The sequence below is a fragment of the Plectropomus leopardus genome, chromosome 19, assembly GCF_026936395.1.
Source record: "Plectropomus leopardus strain MGB_pleo_1.0 chromosome 19, ASM2693639v1, whole genome shotgun sequence".
Lineage (NCBI taxonomy): Eukaryota > Metazoa > Chordata > Actinopteri > Perciformes > Serranidae > Plectropomus > Plectropomus leopardus.
In genome coordinates this window covers 7,927,462-7,946,260 of record NC_142194.1, presented here as the reverse complement: position 1 = coordinate 7,946,260, position 18,799 = coordinate 7,927,462, and the positions used below count along the sequence as shown (strand labels likewise).

Sequence of the window (18,799 nt, the reverse complement as noted above, 5' to 3'; positions counted from 1 at the left end):
CACTACTGCCTCAGCCTCTACTAACCACACACACTCCAGAGAAAATGTTCCCTGTTGCTTCAAGTGATAAACAACTCTGTGCTCTGCTTAGATCCTAATGGAGGCCACATGTGTGCTGTTCATCAATACTTTGGCTGCGAGCCTCTCAAACGGTCTCCATGGTAAGCAAGTGCTCTCGCTCACTGACTGTTTGCATGTTGTTCTGGTTTTGGGCAGCGACATGAAAGTGTTAACATTTCATACATGACAAGCCATTTATCCGACCCGACAAAAGCACACTTGACTTGAAAAACTGCCGACAACAAACTGAACAAAAACTTTTCAACATCCTCACTTGACTGCTTTAAAAGAGAGAAGGTCAAAGTGATAATAAAACCCAGAAAATGTCTCGGCTCACGGAGAGTGTTCTCTTCCTGCCTGACAATACGGCCCAGCCTCGTCTCCACACAAGTATCGACTGTGACACGAGGGACAAACTCTCAGCAGAGCAGCAAACAGCATGACACTGACAAATCGATTTACTGCACAGCCAGTTAAGAAAGGGCCTATCATCTACAATAGTCTGTTTATTAATATGCTTCTCTTCTTTTTCTGTATTTCTTTTCTTTGTAAATGAGATGGTTTTTTTTTTTTACATAACTCTCTACACACAGAATGTGATTTTATTTCATTTTCTTTTCATTTTATCCTCCTGTTTGAATGCCACTTGTAAAGTCAATTAAAAATGTATTATATATATATATATATTTTAATCCTTATATGATTTTATTTGATCTTATCTGGAATCTATATCATACAGAGAGAGAGAAAAGGAACGTGATAAAATAATCATTACAGTCGTGTTGGTTTACAGATATTACAGACATACTGGCACCTCGGCTCAATAATGAACTCCTTAGAAGGACATTGATCACAGTGTTATCCATAAAACTGAACTGTTTTGATAAATTAACTCTTTGAGACTTTGCTATGCAACAAACAGACCAACCGCTAGTGGCTTCTTTAGTGAAGGGAGCATTTCACTGCTGGAAAGATGTTTTTTAATATAAAATTGCAGAATGGCACAGATACCAGAGAAAACTTCCTGTTTACAAACTCTTGCAATACAGCTTAAAAGTGCACTAAAGTATGCTTCTAAAAATATTTTCAGTAAGAAAAAGGCAATGCAGCAAAAGAATGAATGTTTATAATTGATCAGTGCTGTAGATCGGGGGTGGGGTAGGGATTCTGGTTTTACTGTATAAAGCACTTTGTGTTAAAGTCTGTTTGTATGAAAGTGCTATTCAAATAAAGTCTGATTGATTGATTGATAGTACCGATAGGAGTGGCGTGGAAATACGAGGTTGCATGAAGAGAAACATTCAAGTTAAAAACAAGTACTCTCCACCTCTACAAATCATTGTTTTAACTTTCAAAGTGTTTCCTTGCACTATAGCCTGATCCCATTTACCAAAAGGTTGGCGTGTCACTTTATTAAACTGCATAGCGGCCGTAATGGCAGAAATAAAGAGGCTTTTATTAAAGCGTCCTGAGGTTTATGGGAACCTCAGTCCTCTGGACTGTTGTAAAGATTCTGTGCCCAGTGAGCAGACTGCAGCTGAGTCCAGATACTCAGAGCAGATGCTTACGGTTATACATGTGTAATGTGTCCATACAGGCTTAAATAAGCCGTGTATGTAACAGGCACATGAGCCAAGTCCTCCAACTTTAGTGGAAAAGTAGTTGAAAAGTGAATGCACCCACCTAAAATATATTATCCACCTGTACAACTACCAATCATTTCAGCCACTCAGACATGAGTGAGCATATGCACACGCACCTGTGCTGCCCGTTCAGAGCCGGCAAGGTCGATCATGAAGAGGCGTGCAAAGCGGACCTCCTGCAGCACGTCCCGACTCCGGCTCTGCTGCTTGACGGCCACCTGCAGCACAGCGTGGGAGCGAGACGACGTCTGGTTGGCTGCTGTTGGCTCCTGGGTGCGCTGCTTGTTGCCCTTCATGAGCAACTCCATGATCTGGAAGGACAAAGGCAGAGCTGCCTGTCATGTGTCGCACTGGATGCGAGCAGGATGTTTAGATTGAGACAGATGGGAAGTCCCGTCAAGCACACTTAGGTAGCTTGTCTAACCTCTTGTGCGTTGATGGTAGACACCTCCGTGATGCCAGCAACCTGAATCACTCCTTTGGAGTCTTCTCTCAGGTCCAAAAAGCCTGAGGATGGGTTCAGCAGGTCACGGATCATCTCATTGTAGATCTAAAAAGACACAAATATAAAATCGTCAGCTGAATGCACCTGCAATAAAGATATTCATAGTAAAGAGATGTCTCAGTAAAGCATAGACACATACAGTGCAAGTCAGATGAATGTAAAAGTTGATCTATTCCTGACATCCTTTGCATTATAGACCTGAATCAAGTAGAGGTTGTTTATGTCCTCTGAAAAGGCTCCATTCAGGCTTTCAGCTCTCTTTCAGACTCAAACCTGCTACAAAAACATCAAGTGCTATATTTTCAGCAACCTGTCATTTAGAAACCGCAGCTTGTTGGGTGGCAGGCTGTCATCAGCCGGCGTCTGTGCTCTTCTTTTGCTCAAAGTTAATTCAGGTGACTTCTCTGAATTGAGCGATGGCGCAGTGAAAGCCCCTCAGCCCACATCAGAGCTCAGTGCAGGAAGTGACATCCTGGAAAGTGACCACTGGGTGACAAACGACCGGGAGGTCGGAGCCGTGAGGACAGTTTTTATTTGTCAAGCAGACCCCGGCCACAACCTCTGAGAGGGGAGTGCTTTTACTGACACTGACAGTTGGATATTTGTACTATTATTTTTTCCATTTGTACTCTTTCAATTTTGCTGAAGTTTAAATAAGAGTAAGAGTCTGCAGCTACGCAGGAAGCTCTGTAATTAGGCACAGTGGGGCTTTGAGCAAAATGCAGACGTCAGCGTGCTAACATGCTCAAAAAGACAATATTAACATGATGAAGTTTAGCTGGCCAAAGGGGAAGTTGTTCATTTTGAAGGTGGTTAAAAACCAAAATATTAAACAAAATAAAATTAAAAACCCCAGATTTTTCTTTAGATTCAGATTTTCTTCATTTTGCACTTCCATACATGAATAAAAACAAACTTATGTTTCCCCTCAAAGGATAAAAACGGTGCTAGTCAGTGGTGGCTTAAGATAAAAAAGTCAAAAGACAGAAAAGAGACAAAAATCAAAAACACATTTTTTCCCCAAACCTGTTGCCAGTCTTAGATTGTTGTGGTGTGAGTTGCCGAGTGTTGGAGATATTGGCAGTAGAGATTTCTGACTTTTCTCCAATATAATCAAACTAGATGGCGCTTGGCTCATGGTGCTCAAAGTGTCGAACTGTCCAAACCACCAGAAAGTTCGTTATTTATCCTAAACCTTGTTCTGAAGTGTCACTTAAGAAGATCACCAAAGTTATTACAACTCATCCTGAGCAGGACATAAGTTTCCGTACCTAATTTTATGTGTGTTTCAGTCTGGATCAATATGGTGGACTGACTTTAAAAGCTTTTTCCTTCCATTGAGGTTTCTTAATGCGGTAAGAGCTGGAGAAAATAAAACAGCGTAAACATAAAAGAAAACGTGGGAGGGAGCGCTGTGAGCACGTGAGTGGTTAAAAATAACTGAATGTGCCTTTTTTGTCTCGACAGTATATTTATTTGCATTCACTGTGTGTGTTTCGGTGCATGTGTTTTAGAGATTGCACGTGTGAAAGAGGGTGTGATCTGAACAAGAAAAGGAGCAGATGTGTGCACATCGCTCAGTCAGGCTGTAAAATGGCGTTTAACCTCTTTGTGGCGGGGCAGCGGTGGCAACAGATTGCTCCCTGGAAACAGCAAACACACACGTCGCACACAGCCTTGTGTCAGGACTCATCCCGAGGAGTTCAATACAGTTCAGAACAGCCTCTATGATTGGCATTTTAATAGGAACATTTTGATTTCCACCCACCCAAAGAGCTACTAAAGAGCCGAGCTTCAAAAAACATTGTCAATCATCGGACTTAATGACAGCGTCTGGCACCAAAAATACAAAATGTAATTTTAGTGTCTGATGCAAACCCTCCTCCCAGTAGACAAAATGTGTCCCCAGCAAGTGCTTATATTGTGCCATTTTCATTTCCAGTGAAAGGCTAATGCTCTTTTCATATTTCGCTTTTTTTTATACGAGGCTATAGTCATCATCTCCCTCTTTCTGTCTGTCTTTATTCTTTTCTTTCTCTTCCAGCACTTTTCACTCATTTCTCATTTTATTTCCAGACACCTAGAACATTTTTTTTTACAGATCTGACTCATACTGCTTTTTATTCATGTTGCCATTTTTCAGAACAACTTACAGGAGCAAAACTGCGATGGACAAATCATTCACTTAAAATCATTTAAAAAATATAACATTCCCTGTAACGCAAAAAGCAAATAGCTGCTACGTGCGAGGTGAAAGTGCATATAGATAATTTGAAAAGGACAACTTCATTCAGAGCTATATAAGCTTAAGAAACCTCTATACAACTCTCCAAACTTCAATCTGACCAAAGTCCAGAAAAGCATAAAGTTACCTCTCATATTTGAAACACTAAGTCACACGGGTGAGGCTCAGTTATTGCGATCAGAGTCAGGTGAACCAGCTTCATTAAATCGGGCACCATGAAGGTCTTTGTCATTAAACACACAGTCTGAGCTGTACCTGCTTCTCAGTAATGAGGTTTGGAACCACAGCCAGCAGGCACACAGAGAACCCGCCATCATCAGCCTGCCGTCTTATCTGTGGTTCATCATCCAGCGACAAAGACGAGTTAATCACTCAGCCAACAGGAGCGCTGATCACTCCGCACCTAAAAGAACTGCCGGCTCCTGTGCAACCAAAGCTACCCTGCACCTACAGTATCTTATCTCTTATTTCCTTTAGTGTTTTATAGATTTTCTTCAAGCTTTAGTAGTTTTTGAAGTAACAGATAATGAGACAAACATCCTCTGTCTTTAAAGCTGAAGTAGGCAGTTGAGTTTCGGTGTTATTTGACAAAAATCCTAATTTTAATTTAGAGTAAATTGTAATTGTGATTGTAATTGTAAAATAATTATTGTAATTGTAATTTAGAGTAATTGTAAGCGGTCTGAGGGAAAACTAGATTTCTGAACCTCCTCTTTGCTCTTTTTACAGTCTTTAGAAAATCTTGCCATGTCAGGAGACTTTGGCCAATCAGACGTCATTTTAGAGAGAGGGCGCTCCTGTTGACCTATTGTTTGAACACCACAAGCCAATCACATTTTGTACACATACACAATGCACTTGCACGTCCTGCTCATAGACCTCCATAGAAAAGCATCAAGAATTTTGATTTTCCTTTATTTAAATGTATGCAGTTATAACTTTAAAAATGTTCAAACAGTGTGCATGGGGTAAATGCAGCACTGAAAGGAGGTATTCTGAGAGGCTGGAGAATGGAGTGTATTTTATCCCGTTCCCTAAACCTCATATCAACAGAGCAAAGTGTCTCCGTTGGATTGAACTGTGGCGTGTAAAGAAGATAAACAAACAAGGATATCTACATTTGTTCTAAGGCAAGGCAGTCACAAGTATATATAACCTCATACATTATGTACCTAATATTAAATGGATCCTGGTATTGAATTAGTTAAGCCCGGAGGACTGATAAGCCCTGACGTTAACAGTTCTGCTATCTGTATTGGAGATTTTAAGAAAATATATTTCTTGATAATTTATGTTATAACATTTTCTTTTATATTTTTTTACTTAATACCTTTCTAATTTGTTGTTGATATTGATGGTTGCCAATATCCAATAAAACATTTTCATATAGACCATTTGTTTATGGTCTATTGTTCTACGATAATGCGCCAGCCATTGAGCCTTTCAGAAACTGCAGACCAGGTTTCTTTTTGACCCTCCTTTTTTACTCACCTCCCGGGAGAGCAGTCCACCGCGGTGGAGAGCAAGGCAGAGGGAGTGTGTGGTGCTAGCTTGCTAATTCTTGTTTCATTTGTTGTCTGGTAAATAGAAAGAGAAAGGAGGGCAAGCAGGGGCCCGTATCGGAAACACTAGGTTACTGTGTGAAATGTGTGCATATGCCCGTGGCTCTCATGAGAGGGGCGTAGGATAGAGAGGGGAGAACTGCAGTAGGGTGGTGTATTTTCAAATTGTGCTTTTTTTATGCCTTTTCAAAATTTCTGCTTACCTCAGCTTTAAAGTCTTGTAGCATCATTACTGCTGGCGGCTTGTAAAGTCTTCATCAAGTTTCTATTCATGCCCCTGTGCTAAAAAACTCCATCTAAAGGCCTTGGCACATTAAGCTGACCTGAAAGAAGTCGTGCTGACAAAGTCTGAGTGATTAAAAGCTTTGCATCGCCTCACACTGCCTCATTTCATCATATATTTGTGAAAAAGGATGCCCCCTAAACACAATGTAAACACTGCAGCCGATACCCAGCTAATCAACGGCACAAAGGTTCTTTTCACTGTCAGTATGAGAGAAAACAGTCAGAAAATCGTCTGTATTTGTATTCCTAAGAATATAATGGAGACAAACCAAACAAAACAAGCTACTGTTACATCTGCCAGGAATTCAAATTGAGAAAATGTTTGAGGCAGAGGTGTTTTTAGCTTGTGATCTTTCGTCTGTAGAAGAAGAGAGAAGCACAAAAAAACAGACAGCCTTAACTGTTTTAACAAGGCAAGGGGAGGCCATGCATGTGGATGTGCAGCAGCTCTTAACAACAATTCAAAAAGCAATTCAAACTGATTTACATACGACATAAAAAACGCATCAAGACAAGCTATAAAAGAAATGACAAGGCATTTAAAAACACCCGTATACCAGTGTGGAATCAACATGCTCATCTGCGTCTGGGCTTCTCTGCAGGGCTGTGGATGCTCAGCTCATTTCAGATGTGAAACAAATGCCAGGGAGAAGTAAAAAGACACCAGCTGTATCTGCCTGCAGTTGGCATTAGCTAACAACCTCAGATCTTATCAGTGTGAACAGATGACAAGCAAAGAAAACAGTTCTTGTTGTGATGTTGAAAGAAATAGACACAGATAAAGACAAATCGAATGAGAAGAAATCTTTAAACTTTGAGTGAGCAATCAAGTGACTAGCTAAAACATTTGGAGCCCCACTTCAGGGTAATTAGGAAATGTGTCATCACTGTAACTTTAAGGAGATGAGTCTGTGAGCTCGTGATGAGAATATATATCCAGAGATAAGATGTGGAGAGAGGAATTCTGACCTCCAGATAGGACATGGAGACACTGTAGAGCATGTCGTCACTGGTCTCCTCGATGGCACGGAACAGGTCGTTCAGCGTTCGAACATAGATGCCGGGCTCCTTGTCTGTCCCCAACATGGTGTATGTCTTTCCACAACCTGAAAACAGAAGGGGACGACTTTTAACATTGTCACTGTGCAGAATCTGAGAGCTGTTGCAGGTGGGATTATTAGATTATTTGTCCAGAGTTGTGGGAACATTGTGTTTTCATGTAGTATTGTTGGTGCAGCTGCAACCAAATTACTTTCCATCTCGAATCAAACACATATTGACTCAGTCTTGTCTTGGGGACAGCTTTGGATTTTTAAGCTGTACATGACATTGTTTGTTGACTAATACTTTTCATGGTACGGTGGTTACGATGGTTACGATGGTATTGATTTGCTTTTACTCATTAGACTTTTTTATTTGTTTTAGATATCTTAAATTTTTTGACACATTATTAATGGCTTGTGTCATATTTGATTATTATCAAAGCTGCTCTGATCAGTATTTGCTATCTAAAAACATACAAAAACACCCATAGTATTTAAAAATTATACACCAAAGGTAAATCCGACAGTATATTCCAGACCAAACCATCCCCTGAAAGCTAAATGCTAAAGCTAAAAGTATTTACTGTGTCCTCAGTATTCAGTTCAAGGTGTGCTGTCTTAATTTGTCCTTGGCTGCCCTGACCACACAGTTGGACATGGTACAAGCAAACACATAAACACACACACTAACAGCCGTGTTTACTTCCCTCACGAGTGGAGACAAAGAGCTGTGAAGCTCAGAGACAGATGGACAGACAGATGGAAGGCAGATGAATAACTTGACGGAGCAATAGTTACCAACTAGTCTTTGACAATCTGTTCCTACCCGCTGCAAATATGGGCAGTAAAGTACCGTGACTGTGAGTTTTCTGAACGGCACTAAAATTAAAAAACCAAAACAGAGGTGAATAATATGTCTCATTCTGTGCCTGAGAGTGTGCAGGTTAACTGACTCAGAGAGAGGCTGACCAGAGATCATGCACCAGAAAGTTATCACGTCATTGAGGCATGATACACATCCATTCAGAGTGCTCAGTTAACTTTGTGGTTTCTGTGCAGCACACACACACACACACACACACACACACACACACATACACACACAAACCTGTTGGTCCGTAGGCAAAGACGGTGGCATTGTAGCCTGATATAAGGCCCTCAATCAGCCCTTTAGTTGTAGCCCGGTACACCTCCTCCTGTACAGAAAGAGAGGAAAAAAGGGGTTCGAGTACATATTTAGTGCAGTGGCACATTTGTTTAGATTTGATTAAGTTTTTGTTTTATCCGAACTTTAACTTTAACTGACCTGACTGGCTGAAAAGTCGAACGCCACGTCAAACATGTACGTTTTCTCCCTGGAGCGGTTGGCACGCAGGATGTCGTCCGGGTCCTCCATGGGGTCCATCAAAACCACCATCTAATGATGAAGAGGAGGGCAAAGACAGGAGAGAGAGATGAGAGAATAAAAAAAGGGTGTTAAGTCTTCAAGCCTGTATTGAGCAGCCAATTATCTTGATGACATGTCTCTTGTCAATCACAGCGGAAAGCTGAGCTAATGAGCGAATCTGCTGTCAATCCCATGAAAGAGGTTCATCTTGAAAAAACTGCAAAAGTAGATGATCAAAAGGACAGTTGTTATGTTACTGACATAAAATAACTGAACCGACTGAATTACGCTGGGATTGGACAGCTCAGAACAGAAATTCATAGTTTCACTGAGAGCTGCTGTTATCATTCCATGTTTGTTTGGATTATAATTTATGCTATAATTATAGCTGCAAAGGGGAAATGGTACCATAGGTACGCCGCACAGCCGGAGCATCAGCTGTCAGGGCTCGCTAATACAAAATCCAGATGGTTCTCTGTCGGTTACAGATGTCTGTTTCTGGTGAAACATGTTGCATGTGGTGAACACCATAAAATGTAAAGACATCAGACAGTCGTAGCTATCAGCTTAGCAAATTATAAGTCAATTGTGAGCTTTCAGCAGGTTTATGTATTGCTCGGGATAGGTACTGAGAACTGGTACCAAATTGTCCAATCCTTTGGAACCATAAGCCTCCAAGCTTATAGATTCCTTTTATCAATGCCGGCATGTTTTTTGCCTCTGCTCTGGTGATAGCCGTGGCCGAAGGCATGTTTATGGGTTGTCATCCCGTCCCAATCTCGTGAACATGATATTTCAAGAACACCTTGCGGGAATTCCTTCAAATTTGGCGCAAACATTCACGCAACGTTGAAGTGATTAGATTTTTGTGGTCATAAGTCAAAGGTCAAGGTCACTGTGACCTAATCTTTGTCATTCTTGTGAATGCGATATCTGAAGAACGCCTAGTTTTTGGTGGAAAAAGGTCAAGGTGACTGTGACCTTGCATTGCACTGGTGTCATTTTTGTTACCATGATATCTTAAGAATACCTTGACGGAGTTTCTTAAGATTTGGCACAGCTGTTCATCTGGACAAAATGATGGACTGCCAAGATTTTGATGGTCAAAGGTCAGGATCACAATGACTTTGCATCTGTCTTATTCTCTTCGACATTTTATCTCAAGAGCACCTTGAGGGAGTTTCTTTGAATTTGACACAAACATGCAGTTTTAATCATGGTCAAACTGGATGGGATTTGGTGGTCAATGGTCAAGGTCACTGTGATCTCATCTGTGAAATTCTCTTGAGCGCAATATCTTCAGAATACCCTGAGGGAGTTTCTGCAAATATGGCATGAACGTCCACTTGGACTAAACAATAGAATGTAGTGGTCAAAGGTGAAATTCACACAGTGGCAGCCACATAGAGTTTACTGTACCAGTAAAATCTTTTAAAATTCCCATTCCTATCTATTGGAGTGGTTCGCAACATTTTTTGTCTTTTTTCCCCCCAGATAGGGCATTTAGACACCAAACTTTGGAGTAAACTGTGTGCTTCTCTAATTTACAGTCAGCATTTCCTCTTTCAATATTTAATTACCAATGATTAAAAGAAATGTTATTAAAAAAAATGGAAATGTCAATGAAAGCTGCTGATCTGCTGCGATGTATGACAGGCTGTCCTTGTGACAAAAACAGCCTCCATTTAAATCAGGGACACTTCATAGTATGTATGCAAATGGGCACCCACTCAAGCCATCTGTCATACTCACAGAACATAATGACCAACCATCAGCCCACGTGTCAAGGACCTTCATACTGTAGCATCTGGAGGAGAGGGACCAGCGGCAGGTTGTGATTGCTAAGAATATGTTTGTTTTGTGCATGTGACAGTGTGAACAGTATTCACACTGTATGTGTACACAGAGATTGAGATGCTCAATTGTTCCAATTGTGCTGTTTGACAAAGCCTAGCCCACAATAGGCGGTAAATCACAGCTCTCTAAAAGAAGATTTCGGGGACAAAGTCTGAACAGAAGCAACACAGCATGACGTCAAAACAAAATATCATAATGCTGTTGACAAATAGTTGAATCAGAGCAGGTGCAATTGGCTTGACAGGCTGTCCATCGCTAGAGGAAAATCAATCCCCTCTCAGAGTTGTAGATTTGAAGCTCCAGCTATGCAATTGGCAGAAAAGTCAATAAGAATAAAGAAAACAACCCCTGAGTTTATTTCGGATGCGACAATGGGGCAGCTGGGAGTTTGCCAGGTTTTTTAGCTGACCAGCTCTGTTCAGCAGCGGGCCTGGAGAGCCCTCTGAGGCCTGAAACGCTGAATCACCCGGCTTTTTGATGACCACCTCAACCACTGAGCCGCTCACTTTGAAGCCCCTCAATTGAAATTCAAGAGGAGAGATAGGGAGCAAGAGGAAAGATGGAGCGGCGGGAGAGATGAGGCAACACTTGTCTGTCCTTCGAGTTTACTCATTTACTGGGCTTGAAATATGTCTTTTCATGCAGCTTTTCCTGGAATAGTTTATGCTCTTCTATGGCATGTGGGTAAGATGAGGACAAATAGTGCACGAGAGACAAGGACAGCACGTGAGGCGAAGAGATGTACAGCAGATGCCGCAACTCCACTCCTCCCTCCTCATCTTCTTTTTCCCCATTCTCTTAACTTCCTGCTTCTCCTCTAACTTTTCTGTGCATGTCGTCCAGCAGCAATGACGTACGAGTTCTGATCACATTTCACAGGAAAGATATAGTGAACAAGGCAGTACTTCTCTAAGTATCAGAGGCACTTAAGGTTAGAGGCACTTAAGCCACTTAGTCTCAGACAATCTGATGACCTCCACAACCAGAATGAGTATAGTCAGAAGAATTACTTCTTGGTTGTTTTTTTTTTTTTAAAGGCAAAGAGACAGAGCGGTGAGTCTTTTGAGCAGGATGTGACAGATGACCACAGTCACACTAAGGTGGATTCACTGAAAACAGTGTCCACATTAGGATAGGGTTTTGCAGTACTCCTGTCATCATCATCCCATACAGTGCACCACATGGAGCTTTTGTCATTAGAGGACATAGAGTTTCTTGTGTCTTTTAGCCGTATTTGCCACTGACTTATTTACATGCACAAAATACTCCAGTTTTTTCCCTTATTCTGTAAAAAAAGACAATATTCCTACTAAGCCGTTTACCAGGCTTAATGAAAAATGAATATTCCACTAATACTCCTGTTTTCATGCAATTGTGCATACCCTCATTAATGAGCCCTAACATGTCATTTATCATGTTAAAATATGAAATCAAGGAAAAGTTGGACTCACTTGTGTCTCAAAATAGGACTTTTCCAAAGTTTCCCACTGGCTGCGTACTTTTGACCATGTCAGCATAGTCTCCCTTTTTAACTCCTTCAACAACCTTCGTGTGATATTTGTGTTCATAATGTTTCAAAATAGGCATGTTTCTCCTTCCAACCAGAAATGAGGGCTTTTTCGGGGGCATGCATTTTGACATTGGCCTTGCAAAACTGTTGGTTGGTGTATAACACATTCATGGCAACTCACACATGAACAGACAAGAAGATGTGGCTCTCAAACTGCAGAAAAAAACCCAATTGTGACATACTCTAAATTTGCTATATACATGTCCAAATAATGTTCCTTAAACCCAAATAATATCAGCATATCCCATATGTCTAAATCGGAAAATGCTTGATTCAGAAGATGACCTGATTCTGAATATCCAAACAGAATGTGCTGTTTACATGACCGTAGTAAACGCAGATTATTGTCATATTCTAAATAACAGAGGAATATTACTGTGCATGTAAAAACAGTCACTGTCTTCCTCAAATGCAACTCCACGGCAGATTGTAACGGTAGCAGCCAGACAGAGTAAAGTGCCAGCATGTGTTGCAAGAGCCCACTGTCAGATGTGTGATGGTACAGAGAACAGACGCACAGAGAATACACAAGAGGGAGAGAACTAAGGCTGTTTTATATTTTATAGGCTTATATCAGATTCTAGTTCTGATGTGCAGTACATATTATGGGGGTTACAAGTGGATTGCCACTAGGGTTGTGTACTGTTCACATCTGGACTAATCCCAGTGCAGGTCCTGGTAGCTCACATTCGGTACTAGTACCCAGCGGTACCTTTTTCGGTTCTTTACTCTTTCTTTAATAATAAAACTGTAATTTTTGAACGAGCTGCAGTCGTCAAGTAATTCTGCTTCTCTGCTCTTTTCTCATCACGCACAGAGCTAAGTTTTTTCTTTCCACACTTGTACGTGTGCATGTGTGCGTTTCTGCATGTGTGCATGCGAGTGTGTTTGTATGTTTGCTCTGTCTGACAAATATGTGGAAATGAAAAGAAAACAGATCAGATAGACTGAAACTATTGGAGCTGCGGCAATAGCTCTGGCTCACTGGGAAGCTGACAGAGCTCCATGGCTGACTTCACTGCTTCGGGGCACTTTGTAGACCTTCTGCCTTCTTTCTGCCTCCTTCTAAATATAAATTAAAATTGATGAAAAGAGAAAAATGGACATCTAACCATCCATTTTTCAGAAAAGTTTATTATTATTCACTTATTCACACTGAATTGTGACAGTAGTGTTTGAAAAATGTGCTTCTGTGTAAAGCACACTGTTTGGGTGTGAAAAATGCATGTAGATGAAGGTTCAAGGAGGATGATGCAATTTTTAGTTGGCTCACTGTGAGCATCACCTGTTACTATATGCATGGTGTGTGTGTGTGTGTTACTGTGTTCCTTGAGAAAGCTGATGAGCATGCAACAATGCTCTTGCATAATTGCATGCATAGTAGGTATCAAATAGTGTGCTCATCCATGCACAGTTTTGTGCGTGCTCTTGGGAAAATCATTAAAGGCCAAGGGTGTTGATAACACCTCTAGTCCCATCTGTCATCTGTGTGTCTTGAGTAACAGTACCTTCCGCAGCTCCACCCAGCATCCACACACAGCAGCTGCTGTTTGGGCAGCTTCTATACCGCTAATATGTCTTCTGATAAGACTGTAATGTGCTGGCTCTGGTGACGGTACACTGTGTGGCAACATAAGACTGGATCTCTGGGCATGTGCCTCAGGGTTTTGATGCCAATAGCGGACTACAGGTAACCTGCTTGAGATTAGATTTTGCCAGCGCATGTGCCCTTCACAGCAGACTGTCCTCTGAGTTCAATTAAGAGGCTTCTGATGGACAAAGAGTCTGAGGTGAAGTACGGGTCAGTCTCAGCTGTTGAGCGTTGGCGTCAAGTGTACACAACAGGTTAAGGAGCATTTGGAAACATGGCACTCTCATGGAGACCATTAAATCTCACGCACATCCTCCCTCTCTCTCTCTCTCTCTCTCTCTCTCTCTCTCTCTCTCTCTCTCTCTCTCTCTCTCTCTCAGTTGCGTGGAAACATGTGCTCATACATACATAGCAACTATGAAAGCAGCATCTAATGTCCTCTGCAACAAGCAAGTCTGTGCAAGCAGGGTAGCAGGAGGCATGACTGACCACAAGAGCTGAGGTCAGCACACTCCCACACAGTGTGCTTGGTGTTAGCATGAGACGAGGCGCCCTCTGTTGTATCTTTTACACTAACAACATTCAGCGACTCCCTTTATGCACTGATGATAGCAAAGTTTGATGGTTTAACAATGTTAAAACCTGATTTTTATCATACTGAGTGAAACCGCTTTCATTATTCTTAAATCCACAGAAAACTTCAGCAACTACTTTTACACTCAATTCTTTGAGCAGTTTTTTTAGGCAAAAAAATGGCAATAAATTCAGATTCCAGATTCTCAACTGTGAATATGTATTCTTGATTTCTTACCATTTTATGACAATACAATGAATATCTTTTGGATTTAATCTGTTTATCAGACAAAACAAGATATTGAAAACTCTGGAACTTTGGGACGGGACCAAATTTTAATGGATAATGACAATAGTCATCAGTTGCAGGCCTTGTTTTCTGTATTTAGTATGAGATTTTGTTTGATAAAAGTAACCAAAAGTGTGTATCACACCAATACACTTAGGCATTGTAGTATCATGGTATAATGGTATACAAGGGTATTTAGAAATCCAAATCTGATGATTTTGAATACTGTCACAGATACGGACGTTCACCTTTCTGTTAACCTCATATGGAGAGACTATATTGAGGATGTATTGTATGTAGTGCACATCTGGCGCCTCTAGATATCAGTCTGGTGGAACAGGCAGCTGAGCTGACAGACATGGCCACTTCCAGTGGTGGGAATATTGTCAATTTGTTGTCATGGTGACATCGCGTACAGTACACGCTAAGACAGCGCTCTCTTTTAGTCTTGTTGGTGCTCATCCTGTAGCCTGGGCCTATAATCACTTAGCAATAGAAATATGAAGCAGTTAAATCCACCAATCCTTAATACCTCACCAAGACAACAGAGTTTGTGCACAGAAGTCACCTCTCTCCACTGCTCTTTACGTTGTTTTTCATTACCTTAACTCTGAGTTTAAGACCTGCAGCAAGTCTATTTATATGAAAGTTAAAGTAACGTTAAAGTTAAAAAAAATGCTGTTGAGAGAAGTTTGACTTACGGGCTTTCTGACAGAAAGGGACTTCTTGTTTAAGTTTAGGAAAAAACATGTCTTGGATCAATGTTCTTTGTAATGGTACACATGAAAATGGCAGACACTCTTCCCATCCTGCTATGATGATTTGAAAGGGCCTGTCATGAGGCAGTCAGAATCAGCAGAAACAGCCTCAGAGAAGCTGCTTGATTCATCCGCTCTTATTTGCTGTTCGTGAATCGGTGGACAGCTGCACAGCAACCACTCTATAAACACAACTGGCACAATACAGGAAACACACAGAACCCGATAAGATTTATAGAAATTTTCTGGTGTCGCTGTTAATGAACAAAGTAGTGGGCAAGCTGTAACCATGGCAATGTTAATTAATCACTGGGACACTCAGCTACTACTCTAATATGAAGACTTGGGAGCTCATTTATTACTCTTTTTGCCAATCTATCTATTTGTTTAACAGTGTGAGTAGAGTCCATGATGGCGGTTAATTTGATGTAACCTTTAGACCCTCTTTCTGAACTTGAACTTCTATCACAAAGTCAGCAACTGGTTCACTGGTTCAGCTTGTTAACAATTATATTTCAAGGATCAGAATATCAGTTGACAAAGAAATCTCTCAACTATGGTCCAGCTGAGTGATGTCAAGGTCAGGTTTTCCACTGGGGTCTAAACTGGGTCTTATTGCACTTTCCTCTGGGACCAATCACCCCTTTATTCCTGACTAATTTATTGCCCCACCACTAAAGAAGACGTCAGTTTTGACACAAGAGGGCCGACCCAAGAACCACATGAGGTGAAAAGGAAAGCAATTTCCTGCTCGACAGCCTCTGTAAACGTGGTGTCATTTTTTTGCAGTTTTAATCATGCTGTCCCCTGTCACAATGGACATCACAAGCTACAGCCACATTTCATTTGGACGCAGGGCGCAACTCAGTTTAACATGACCTCGGGAGCTGACAAAACAAATGGTCAGAGCGTGAATTTACACACCGTGGCTAAGAAAAAAGGCTCTTAAAATATTCATATCCTCACAAGGATCAGCCAAAGTCAAAACAACAGCTTGCTTATGCAGCGACATGAAACCAATTAGTGTGATGGAGTTATCTAAATGCTATAAAAAGCAGTGGGGTGCGATGGAGCACCCTTGCCCCGGCGCCTTTCTTGGCTGATGGCTTTTCTAATCAACAGGACCTGCTGGTCTGGTCGTTAAAGCCGCAGGGTTGACTTGGTTGGCCATCTCGCTGATTATAGCACCACTAGCTCCCACCGCCGATCCATAATTCAAAGCCTGGATGTGGTACGGTTTCATGAGCCAGCCTGCCCGGTTGGTTCTCCCTGACTCGCTCCATTATTGTGTGCCAAGTGGTGAACGCTGCCAAGACGACCAACAAAAGTCAGCAGTCGTGTAGACATCAGCGGCTTTTATAGGCACTGGTTTCATTACACCTAAATGATGGCTCGGATCACTAATAAAATGACAAAAGAGCAATTCAGAATCTCAATCATATAAAGGGCCTACAGTTCACTGGCTGCCACTCAGACCACTATCACACACAAAGTTTGATTAGGAGCTAAATTAATGGTTCCCTGTCTTATACCCGTATTTCCCCTGATCATCACAAACACGCTCACATCTGGTCTCATTGCCAGCAGGTAAAACTGGAGAGAAACTAAAGAAATATCTTGTTAAACAAATTGTAATTAACAAAACCACAAATTGTCACTTCAGGAGATAGTACAGCTGCCTCGAATAAAGCCTGATAAAATTAAGAAAAAGAAACCCAAAAAGAGGAAACATAGCAGATGGAGGATGTTTTTTTTTTTTTAAAGAGAAACATGCGTAGGACGTGGGCATAGACATTTGCAGTCACCTCTCTGTCTGCTCTGATGAATTTGTACAAAATTTATGCTCTTATGTCTATTTTGCAAGACTAGGTGGTGTTTCTGTGGTTGCCTTTGGACAGTGGTGGCTTTTAGCTGCAATCACTCATCGGGATGAGGACATCAACTCACCCGGCTGTAAACAACTTTTAGCTAGCTAGGCAGGTTGAGGTTTTACAAATGTAAACATCAGTAACAACTGAGGAAAACATGAAGTAGAAATGGGCGCCAGCTGAACTAGCATCCTGCTAGCCATTGTACAGATGTTGGATAAATAAACTGGACAACCTCTCTGCTCGGTTTATCTCAGTTTCCAGCGAGATATCAGGAAGTGTAATATTCTTTGATCCACTGAAAATTGGCTTAATCCTGAGAAGTGTCAGCTAGGTGACTATTTCTATATGCTGATCTTACAGAGCAGAGGACTCTGGCGAGAGAAACAGAGAAGGTGTGTGCTTTTACAGTTCAAAAGGACTGGTGTGATGGTGTGAATGTGAGGTGTTGTCCTGTTACTGATGCAGATCACTGCTATACGCTGTTAAAAGGAGGCTGCAGTTTGGCGCTGCCCGTGCTCAGGTGGAGAAACCATGCGCCCATCTTGTTGAGGTTGATGATGTGTGGACAGTCAAATCAAACCATAACCAAAAACCCTTCAGAAAACATGGACAGTTATAAAGCAGCAGCCATTAATGCAAGAAAGATGCAAAAAAAAAAGGACTAACTTACAGTGCATAAGTTAAAGGAAGTGTTGGGAACATTTCACTGCAGGTGGACCTTGTATAAGTCCTCGTGACAAATGAACGATTGGTTGCAGACGGGGTCTGACTCAGAGCGATACCACCTGCACACACTGGTGTCATGTTTTATTGCCTACATGTGTGTACTGTCTTTAGTGCTTTGCTTTCAAAGGTCATGAGGTCACATCCTTTTTATGGAGCCCGTAGGTTTGACCACGCATGTGCTGGAAAGATTAAGAGAAGGTCTTTTATGCATCAGTCATGTATCGGCGTGTATATCTTAAGTGCATTTCCATTTCTGCATCTTTTTTTCCTGGAGAGACCATCATACTGAACCCTCATCTCCATGTGACATTGTAGTTACCATGGAAGCGTGTTTCCAATTCAGTTTCAATAAATGTGTCAAACTGGAATCATCATCAAGGCTTGACCAAGGCTGTATTATTGTACTCCTAGAAAATATTGAGAGTTGGATCTTGATCTGCATGATCCTCTGTTACTGACAGTCAAGTTATCACAATACCTGAAATTTAGTAGTCAATACCAATACCAGGGGAAATTCTACAATTCTTGCTGCCCAATTCAGTACATATATATATATATATTCCATGTACTTAAACATACACTCCTTTATCAAGAACATTTAAATGTAATTATTTTAATAGTAAGATTATTAATCCCTGATGATCCACCTCAAACACAAAGATTGAAATTTTGTGGGCAAAGAAACATATACTAATATACTAATAACATGTTCTTTGTTGTTGTTCAGCACTTGTATTTGTAAGATGTAACGGTTGGTCTTTGTGGTGGGGTATTCGTCCCGCCACACCTTCACTATAATTGGATGGCTGGGTAAAGTGAGTTAGTAGAGCGCAA

The 18,799-nt window shown here is 41.2% G+C and overlaps 1 protein-coding gene and 1 long non-coding RNA gene across 2 annotated transcripts in view; one reads left to right on the top strand and one right to left on the bottom strand.

The window, feature by feature from the left end:
* Positions 1–18,799, top strand: part of LOC148186298 (uncharacterized) — a 163,064-nt gene that overhangs the window by 43,034 nt on the left and 101,231 nt on the right. The window lies entirely within an intron of this gene.
* The window catches only part of kif19 (kinesin family member 19), a 46,512-nt gene that overhangs the window by 7,229 nt on the left and 20,484 nt on the right, over positions 1–18,799 (bottom strand). Inside the window, exons 3-7 of the mRNA XM_042508271.2 lie at positions 8,650–8,760; positions 8,452–8,539; positions 7,270–7,406; positions 2,128–2,253; positions 1,820–2,014 (exon numbers count right to left, since the gene is read on the bottom strand). Coding sequence (XP_042364205.1) covers positions 1,820–2,014; positions 2,128–2,253; positions 7,270–7,406; positions 8,452–8,539; positions 8,650–8,760 — 657 coding nt within the window. The remainder of the gene's footprint in view (positions 1–1,819; positions 2,015–2,127; positions 2,254–7,269; positions 7,407–8,451; positions 8,540–8,649; positions 8,761–18,799) is intronic.